The 10,196-nt window shown below is 44.5% G+C and overlaps 1 protein-coding gene across 5 annotated transcripts in view; it reads left to right on the top strand.

Moving 5' to 3' along the window:
* enah (ENAH actin regulator) overlaps positions 1 to 10,196 on the top strand; it is a 280,348-nt gene that overhangs the window by 253,105 nt on the left and 17,047 nt on the right. For all 5 annotated transcript variants that reach the window (XM_037685697.1, XM_037685699.1, XM_037685696.1 and 2 more), the window contains 4 exons: positions 2,362 to 2,410; positions 3,037 to 3,088; positions 3,252 to 3,318; positions 9,643 to 9,727. In XM_037685697.1, coding sequence (XP_037541625.1) covers positions 2,362 to 2,410; positions 3,037 to 3,088; positions 3,252 to 3,318; positions 9,643 to 9,727 — 253 coding nt within the window. The remainder of the gene's footprint in view (positions 1 to 2,361; positions 2,411 to 3,036; positions 3,089 to 3,251; positions 3,319 to 9,642; positions 9,728 to 10,196) is intronic.

The raw sequence follows: 10,196 nt of genomic DNA, 5'->3' as shown, positions 1-10,196 counted from the left end.
ATTTAAGCTCCAAGCCCTCACTCATTCCCTGCCAGATTATTAAACCTACCATGGTACATGTATCCAGCCATTCTTCATTCATGTTCACAGACTTGTTTTCCTGCCTTGTTTTGACCCCACACCTGCCTCTAGGCACCTCGCCGTGGGTGTCGAGGATGACAGCCCACCTCCATGCCTCGCCGTGGGTGTCGGGGATGACAGCCCTCCTCCACGCCTAGTTATAGGTGTCTGGGACGGCAACCCACCTCCACGCCTCACAGTGGGTGTCGAGGATGACAGCCCATTTCCACACTCTCAGTATCCTGAGGGTCCCAAGCATCCCGATGGTCCCAAGACAGTTGCAGGCCTCCAGGCCTCCACAACTACTGCAGATCTGACCCTATTGCCTGCTGCAGATCAGTCATTCCCTGCCAGATTATGAAACCTCTCGTGGTCCATGATATCCAGCCATTCTTCATTCATGTTCACAGCCTTGTTTGCCTGCCTTGTTTTGACCCCACACCTGCCTATAAGATTCCTCACCTTGCCTACTCCTTGTCTACTATTGGATTTGCCTTTCTAATAATGGTAACAACTTCCTCTTCTGACCAAATCACTACGTCGCATGGATTACCCCTCTTGGACTTATTGGAAATCTGAACCCCTGTACCTGGCACTATTTTGTCTCTCAAACCCCACTCTCAGATTTGCCCCCACAAAACTACGCTATTGCAGCACTCCTTGCAGCTGCTCTGCTCCTCTGCCAGTGAGTCATCTCTGCAGACTTTGCCAGGTGACTTTTCCCACTTGCCTGTGAAGGCCTGCCACCACTGTTGAATCCTAACCTCTTCTGCAGCAATAAAAATAAATAAAATCTGTTGTCATTTTTACTCTTATGTCTGTCTGATTCTGAATCCTAAAACCTGAACCCTGACAGAATAATATGGCCAAAAGATCTATTCAAAGCAGACACAAGAGCAGCTCTCTGATGTCGAGGGCTCCATATTAAACGTGGACATTCAAATGCAGCTTTTTATGACCATGTTCTGTGCTAGGTTTGGCACACCACCCTCAGAAACTTCAGATCTGACCCCATCGCCTGCTGCAGATCTGACCCCATCGCTTGCTGCAGCCTCTCTCTCTAATGGTTCCCTGTCTGCCTATCCTGCACCCCTTTCGCCATGTGCTGGATGGTTGCCCGGCCATCCACCTGAGAGGTTGCCACATGCTAGACGACCTCCCGGCCACCCACCTGAAATCTGGAACAGCCCTGGAAGGCCCTTCTGGCCACCAGTCTGTATTCTTGCCATCCTCCGGATTCCCTCCACCCACCCGGTTCATTCTAGCTTTTCCTAGTGGTCCATCAGGATGCCAGACATTAAAGGTGGGTCTATGTGATGATCACGCTCTCTGTACCCTGCCTCTCTCTCAGCCTCTCATGTCATGTTTCTAGTCATCCTGTTCTATCTTCCTGCCCCTGTCATTACCATGCCCGCTCTGCTCAGTCACCGCAATCAGCTTTCATTCCTTTCACCTGTCACCTGCTCTATTTAAGCTCCAAGCCCTCACTCATTCCCTGCCAGATTATTAAACCTCTCATGGTCTATGATATCCAGCCATTCTTTATTCATGTTCACAACCTTGTTTGCCTGCCTTGTTTTGACCCCACACCTGCCTCTAGGATACCTGACTTTGTCTGCTATTGGATTTTCCTCTCTAATCACGGTAACAACCTCTTCTTCTGACCAAACAACTATGTCACATGGCTTACCCCTCTTGAACTTATTGGAACTCTGATCCCCCTGTACCTGACCCTGCTTTGTCTCTTGGACCCTGCTCTCGGATTTGCCCCCACAAAATTACGTTATCGCAGCGCTCCTCTGCAGCTGCTCTGCTCCTCTGTCGTTGAGTCATCTCTGCAGACTTTGACCGGTGACTCTCTTCTCACTCGCCTGTGAAGGCCTGCCACCACTGTTGGATCCTAACCCTTTCTGCAGCTATAAAAATAAATAAAAACTGTTCTCATTTTTACTCTTTTGTCTGGCTGATTCTGAATCCTAAAACCTGAACCCTGATAGATGGTCCTCCTTTTACATGTGAACAGCAAGTTCTGGATGTCACCAGCAAACTAGCTGGTCCACTATGTGAAGGTGATATTTGTAAGACTGAGTTTGTTGCAGCTCCTCGGACTGATGAAGTTTTTTTGGATAAAAGATGAAACGTTTCAACAACGAAGTATCCGTTCATAGGACCTGACTTAACTTTGTTAGATTTATCTACCTGGATTATTGATCATGCATCAGGACATTTCTTTTCCAACCAAGTTTTATCCCCCACTGCTCAGCCTGTCTTTACAGTGCCTGGATTTTTTTTATCTTACAGGAGAAGAATCGCAGAAAAAGGCTCCTCACCTGAACCTGATCAGAGACTAGTAAGTATCAGCTTTTATTTCTGTTTGACTTCTGTGAATCTGAATTTCAGTCCCTAATATTAATAGGTTTTCCCTCAGTGCTAAAGCACAAAAGCTGTTTGTCTTCTAAGGGAGCCAAACTTTTCATTCTTTACATTCTTGTATGAAATGCCTCCTTGGTGCTGCGCTTAGTCATCTCTGAGGCAGTCTACATATCCGGAGAGGATGTCATTCATTCCAGAGAAAAATGTACAGAAAGGTCTGAGATTAGTGACAGAGCAAAAGCATTCTTTTTAATCCTCAAGCTCCATACTTCACATGCCTTCTTATGCAGATATTTGAAAACATTTTTTCTGAGTTCTCGTCTCATTTGTAAATCAAAAACCACCTTCAGTTTGTGGCTTTGGTACCTTTTACACTTTAATAAGTTGTCAATCTTAAGGACTGCATTGTTGATAACATGTTCGATTTGTTCAATTTCTTTATTTTGTTTTAGATGTTTGACGTATTTTAGATGAACCATGTGGTTTTAGCTCGTGGGCCACTGACCATAACGTTCTTTTTAAAACCCAAACACTCTGACTCGTTTGTGACCATGAGACTGACTCCTCTCTGATTTTGGAATCTTGTGTCGGTTTGCCCAACAGGAGGAAGGTGATAGCAACACAACCCCTAAAGTGTCAGCTTGTAGCACGCCGGGTGAGTAACAGAGACAACCTGCAGGCTCCGGACCTTAACCCATCCCTCTAAAACAGGCCTGATCCCACTACAAGAAACTATTTGTGTTTATTTTGATGTCATTACATCTCTAAGCATTGCTTCAATCATTAACATGACGTTTTTTAAATGTTTTGTTTTCCAGACATGCCCAGGAAGCCATGGGAAAGAACAAACACCATGAACGGTAGCAAATCTCCAGTAATTGGGAGGTAAAGTGTCACCATTCTTTTCCAAGAAATGGTTGGTTTCATAATTCCTTTTTTGTGAATTGGCCAAAAGCTTTGAAAGCATTTGCAGAAGATATTAATGCAGCGTGAGACTGTGACGCTGCTAAACGTCCTCTTTAGCAAACTTTAGGTCAACGTGGCATTATTGTCAGCTAACATTAGCATGATGCTTTTTCTGGGGCCATTCAGTGCAGCCTAACACCACTAAAGCTTATACTGCTTTCATGTGCACTTTAAATGACCCCAGCTACACACTGTCATGTGAAGCTAAAATAGTTTGTGTGAGAATGAAAAGTAAAATTATATTTGTTATGGCTGAACAGAAACCAAGAAAACTTTTTCAATTCAATTCAATTTATTTATATAGTGCCAAGTCAGAACAGAAGTCAACTCAGGGCACTGAACATAAACATTCATTTACATAAAATAAAATAAAAAGGACTTCCGGTAAGATGGCGCCCGTGTGCATGGCTTGCAATCCACCTCTGCTGATGGTGTTCGGATTATTTCTGTTTTGTTCGTTTTTTATCTGTGGCATGAATTCACTCCTCATGTATGACCGACAACAGCTTCTGGATCTTCGTTTTTCTGTCACTGAAGTCGCTTATTTAGACCATTATGAGCGTACCTCTGTCCAGCCTCTCCTGAAAAAAAAAACCTTGACCCCTCAGTCGTGTCCAACTTCCAGCCTGTCTCCAAACTCCCATTTGTTTCTAAAGTACTGGAGAAAATAGTTGAGTCCCAGTTGAAGTGCTTCCTGGAAGGTCACACCATCTTAGAGCTATTCCAATCTGGCTTTAAACCTCTCCACAGCACTGAAACTGCCCTGCTGAAGGTCTTTAACGACATCTTCAGATCCACAGATACTGGTGATTCTGTGCTGCTTGTCCTATTGGACCTCACGGCCGCCTTCGACACCATCGACCATGAGATCCTCATTGCTAGGTTAGAGCAGTGGGTGGGTGTCACAGGGTCAGCCCTCAATTGGTTCAGATCCTACCTCACTGACAGATCCTTTTGTGTCTCCATCAAGGATTTTAGTTCCGCAGAGGCAGAGCTTAAATGGGGTGTTCTGCAGGGGTCCATCCTGGGTCCCCTCCTATTCTCTTTATACCTGCTGCCGCTTGGTGCTATTTTCCGGAAACACAACATGCCCTTCCACTTCTATGCCGATGACTGTCAAATTTACTTCCCCCTAAGACACAATGATACATGCTCGATTCAACCGCTGCTCGACTGCCTGGCTGACATCAGGGACTGGATGGCTTTAAATTTCTTAAGTTTCAATGAAAAGAAGTCTGAAGTCATGTTGTTCCCTCTCAACGACACGATCACAAACCACTGCATCGACCTCTCTGCTCTAACCCTGTCAGAAAAACAAAGAGTCACTAATCTGGGAGTGATAATGGACCCTTCCCTGAAACTTAACAATCCTGTAAACATGATTGTTAAATCGTTTCTTCCAGCTGAGGCGGCTGTCTAAACTGAAGTCCATATTGTCCAAAATAACCTGGAGACAGTAATACATGCATTCATTACATCTAGGCTTGATTACTGCAATTCGCCCCTGTTTGGTATCAGTCAGACCTCCATTGTACGACTACAACTGGTCCAGAATGCAGCAGCCCGATTTTTAACCAGTACAGGCAAAATAGAGCACATTACTCCAGTTTTGGCCTCATTGCACTGGTTACCGGTTCACTTTCAAATCCAGTTCAAAATACTGATGTATGTCTACAAATCACTGAACAGTGTCCCTCCCCCCCCCCCCCCCATCTCTCTGATATGCTACAACCGTATGTCCCACCACGTTCCTCTAAGGTCAGCGGACCAGTTGCTCCTCACAGTTCCAGGAACTCGTCTTAAGCACAGAGGTGACAGGGCCTTCTCTGTAGCAGGACCAAGACTCTGGAACGAGTTACCTCTGTTTGTCAGACAGGCCCCCTCCCTCTCGGTTTTCAAGTCCCGTTTAAAAACTCACTACTATTCAGTATCTTTCAACACCAGATGATCTGTGTTTTGATCCTGTATGCTCCACACTGGTTTGTTGTCATTATCTGCATTGTTTTTTATGTCTATATTCTGATTTACCTCATTTTTTATATTGCTTTGTGTGTTACCTGTTGTTCTGTCTGTACAGCACTTTGGTTGGCCTTGTCGCTGTTTTAAGTGCTCTATAAATAAAGTGGTATGGTATGGTATAAAATAAGCCGTTTAGTAAAAGTTATCTATTTAAGGAAAAGAGATTGCCAGCAGATTGTGTTTAATCTTCACTTCTTCGCAGTGTCCCATCCTGAGTAAGCATAAAGGCAACAGTGGAAAGGAAAAACTCCCTTTGAACAGGAAGAAACCTCCTGCAGAACCAGGCTCAGAATGAGCAGCCATCTGCTTTGACCGGCTGGGTTTGAGAGGACAAGAAGTAGAAGCAAACAAACACAGAATGGCAGGTCCAGGTGTACTTTCTGTAGGAGTACCAGTAAATACAAAAAAACATGTTAAGAGAGAAATAATTACTTACTGTAACTGCAAGGTAATTACATAATTTCCTCCACAAGGAGGAAAATGTGTCAGGAGACAGAGGAATAACAGGAAATTCAAGAATGTAGGACTGAGGGTTGCAACTCTAATGTGGGGACAATGACAGGCAAAGGTAGAGAGCTGGCTGACATGATGCAGAGAAGGAAGGTAGATGTTTTATGTGTCCAAGAGACCAAGTGGAAGGGCAGCAAGGCTCGCAGCATGTGTCCAAGAGACCAAGTGGAAGGGCAGCAAGGCTCGCAGCATTGGAGCAGGGTTCAAACTGTTTTACCATGGTGTGGATAGAAATAGGAATGGAGTAGAGGTGGTCCTGAAGGAGGAGTTGACAAAGAATGTAGTAGAGGTGAAAAGAGTGTCAGATAGGGTGATGTGTCTGAAGGTAGAAGGTCTGATGCTAGATGTTGTCAGTGGTTATGCTTCAGAAGTTGGATGTGATGTGGAGGAGAAAGATACATTTTGGAAGGATCTGGATGAAGTGATAGAGAGTATTCTCAGGGAGGAGAGAGTGGTGATGGGAGCAGACCTGAATGGGCATGTTGGTGAAGGAAACAGAGGATGAGGAAGTGATGGGTAGGTTTGGTGTCAAGGAAAGAAACCAGGAAGGACAGATGGTGGTGAATTTTGCCAAGAGAATGGAAATGGATGTAGTCAACACTTGTTTACAAAAGAAGGAGAAACATAGAGTGACCTATAAGAGTGGAGGAAGGAGTACGCAGGTCGACTACATTCTGTGTAGAAGAGGAAACCTGAGGGAGATTGGAGACTGTAAGGTTGTGGCAGGGGAGAGTGTGGCCAGACAGCATCAGATGGTTGTGTGTAGAATGACTGTTGTTGTGAAGAAGAGAAAAAGAGTCAAATCAGAGAAGAAGACCAAATGGTGGAAGATGAAGAAGGAAGAATGTTGTGAGAAATTCAGAGAGGAGCTGTTAAAGGCTCTGGGTGGTAAGAAAGAGCTTCCAGATGACTGGACTACTACAGCAACAGTAATTAGAGAGACAGGTAGGAAGGTACTTGGTGTGTCATCTGGACAGAATGGATGATAAGGAAACCTGGTGGTGGAATAGTGAAGTGCAGGAAGCTGTTCAAAGAAAGAGATTAGCCAAGAAGAAATATGACGTGCGAGGACTGAAGAGAGGAGACAGGAATATAAGGAGATGGAATGTAGAGCAAAGAGGGAAGGAGCTAAGACAAAGCAGAATGCATATATTGAGTTGTATGGGAGGCTGGACACTAAAGAGGATGAGGAGGACTTGTACCGATAGGAGAGACATAAGGGTCAGGCTGGAAAGGATTTGCAGCAGGTTAGGATTGTTAAAGATAGTAATGTTTTAACATATAAGGAAAGTGTGATGGGAAAATGGAAGGAGTACTTTGAAGAGCTAATGAATGAAGAGAATGAATGAGAAAGAGAGTCATAGAAACTGTGGACCAGGAAGTGGGAAAGATCAGTGAGGGTGAAGTCCGGAAAGCTCTGAAAAGAATGAAGAAGGGGAAGGCAGTAGGACCTGATGACCAGTGGAGGTTTGGAAATGTCTTGGAGAGATGGCAGTGAGTCAGAGAAAGTGTCAGAGTTTATTTATTTATCATTCACACCACATGTGGTTCATGTGAAACGAAATTGTGTACACAGGGTCCCAGTTACATCCAACAATAAAATGTAAAAAGAAAAATAGTAATAAGATCTAAGATATGAACTAAGAAAAATGTTAACTAAAAATACCCTAAGTATTAATAGCATAAAAACAATACGCCGAACAGCAGCACAAACATGAGTCTGTGTGAGCAGATGAGTACGAATGAACACATCAACACGAAACAGATCAGCAGCACCATGAAACAGATCAGCAGCAACATGATGTGATTTTTCACAGTGATTATTCTAGTTAGAGATTCATGAAACTAACAGCCTCAGGGTAGAAGCTGTTCCTCAGTCAGGTGGTTCTACACTTAATGCTCCTCAACCTCCTAACCGAGGGGAGCGGGGCAAAAAGTGTGTGTGCTGGGTGGGTGGGGTCCTTCATGATGCAGGTGGCCCTCTTCCTGCATCTGGAGGTGTAGATGTCTGTGATGGTGGGGAGGCTGACTCCAACATCTTCTGTGCAGCCTTCACCACTCTCTGCAAAGCTTTTCTTTCTGCAGCTGTGCAGCCTCCATGCCACACGTTGATGCTGGAGCACAGGATGCTCTCCACTGCACACCTGTAGAAGGAGGTGAGGACTGAGCTTCCCAGACCAGCTCGCCTCAGCCACCTGAGGAAGTAGAGTCTCTGATGAGCTTTCTTCATCAGGCTGGTGGTGTTGTTGCTCCAGCTGAGGTTGTTCTTTAGGTGCACACCCAAGTACTTGTAGCTGGAGACCACTTCCATTGCAGATCCTCCTATGTTTGGGGGGGTAGGTGTGTTTGTTCCTTGTGAAGTCCACGACCATCTCCTTGGTCTTCTTCATATTGATGTGAAGGTTATTCTCTTTGCACCAGCTCTCCAGGTGTTTCACCTCTTGCCTGTAGCTGGACTCATCATTGTTTGTGATGCCTCCCATGACCACTGTACTATCTGCAAACTTTACAATGTGACAGCCTGGATGGGTAGCTGCACAATCATACGTGAGCAGAGTGAACAGGAGAGGGCTCAGCACACAGCCCTGAGGGGAGCCAGTGCTGAGGGTTATGGCGGAGGAGAAGTTGTGGATCCTCACTGACTGTGGTCTGTTTGTTAAAAAGTCTAGTACCCAGTTGCAGATGGAGGGGCTTAGTCCTAGTGTGAATAGTTTGTCCATCAGGGTTTTTGAGATCATGGTGTTGAAGGCAGATTTGAAGTCCACAAAGATCATACGGACGTAGGAGTCCTTCTGCTCCAGGTTGTTGAGAGCAGTGTGGACCACAGAGGAGATGGCATCCTCTGTTGATCGATTCTTGTGGTATGCATACTGATGAGGGTCCTCGTTGATGTTGATGGTTGTTTTGATGTGGGTCATGACCAGTTTTTCGAAGCATTTAGCGACTATCAGGGTGAGGGCTACTGGCCGATAGTCATTCAGACCAGTCACTGTAGAGCTCTTTGGGACTTTTAACTTTGAGACCCTTTTCAGTTCAGGTTTCTTCCTTGATACGGAGATGAACTTTAGGGGATTTTTGGTCAAGGTTTTATGCATGTTTTTAACTACTATGGCTGAGAATGTTCACTGCCCATGAACCATATTTTTGAGTTAGCAAAGGGAGCTGGATGAGGAGCTGCTTTGAGACTGTAGGCACAGCTGTTGCTTCATGGTCACCTCTGAGTCTGTGAGCTTGGAGGAGCTGATAAGCATATAAAAACTTGTGACTGGGCTTCATGCGTGTACTTTCTGTATATCTGTGTAACCTGTTGTGAAAATTTGTCCTTGCAAGAAGAACCTGTTAAAAAATCTTCTGTTGTTGTCGAGTGTGGCTCTTTTGAGTAAGTAAGATAAAGCGAGGATATTTTTAGCAGTGAGTGTGGAAGAACTTCTGGGGTCTGACAGGAGTTTTTAGCAGCTGTGGTGTGTTTGACGTTGTGTGTGCTTCCATGCATGTGTAGCTTCGTGCTCTTCATCAGTGTGGGTGCATGCATCAAGGCTGTCTTGGCTCCTCGTTGTGTCTGTTGGTTTGAAACAAACTAAACTGAACAGTTCATATCTTGTGATGCTGAAACAGATTAAAGTGTTGTTTAGTCATTTTTCTTTCTTGATGTGTTAAGTCCTGTGAGAGCTCCTTCTTTGCTCTGAGTTTCTTTCTGCTTGTCTCTTTGATCAGACCTAAATCCACCCCAACTCCAACTGCCTCCTTAAGTGCCAATGGTGTGCCAACAGAAGCTGTGGATTACGACAGATTGAAACAGGTAAATGAACACATGAATCATTCTTAATGCAAACTAAAAGTTAGACCTCTTTCTCCGTCTTGTTATTGTACAACAGTGAAATGAGTCTGTCACTGGCTGTTTGTGACAAATGTCTTAATATTTTCTTTTGAACGTTACGCATAAAGTTAGATGGCTGGCTGGCTGGATGGATGGATAGACAGAACTTTATTGAACTTGCAGAAAATTGTTGTGCCAGAGTTTCAGTACAAAGGAACATGCACAAGGAATCACACAAGATATTTAAAAAAAAAAAGAGAGAATATAAAAATACCAACAATTAAGATCTAAAACAGGTCAGGTGCAGACAGAAACATTAAAGAGATTATTGTGGTGCAGGATTAATTTTATTGTGCTCTGTGAAGAAGGGGGAGGAAGTTGAACAGTTGGAAGGACTTCCTGTCGTGTTCTGTGGAGCACCTCGGTGGTCTCGGTCTACGACTGAAGGTGC

This window comes from Nematolebias whitei, chromosome 12, assembly GCF_014905685.2.
Source record: "Nematolebias whitei isolate Nwh7 chromosome 12, NemWhi1, whole genome shotgun sequence".
Lineage (NCBI taxonomy): Eukaryota > Metazoa > Chordata > Actinopteri > Cyprinodontiformes > Rivulidae > Nematolebias > Nematolebias whitei.
This window is presented reverse-complemented; position numbering and strand designations above follow the sequence as displayed.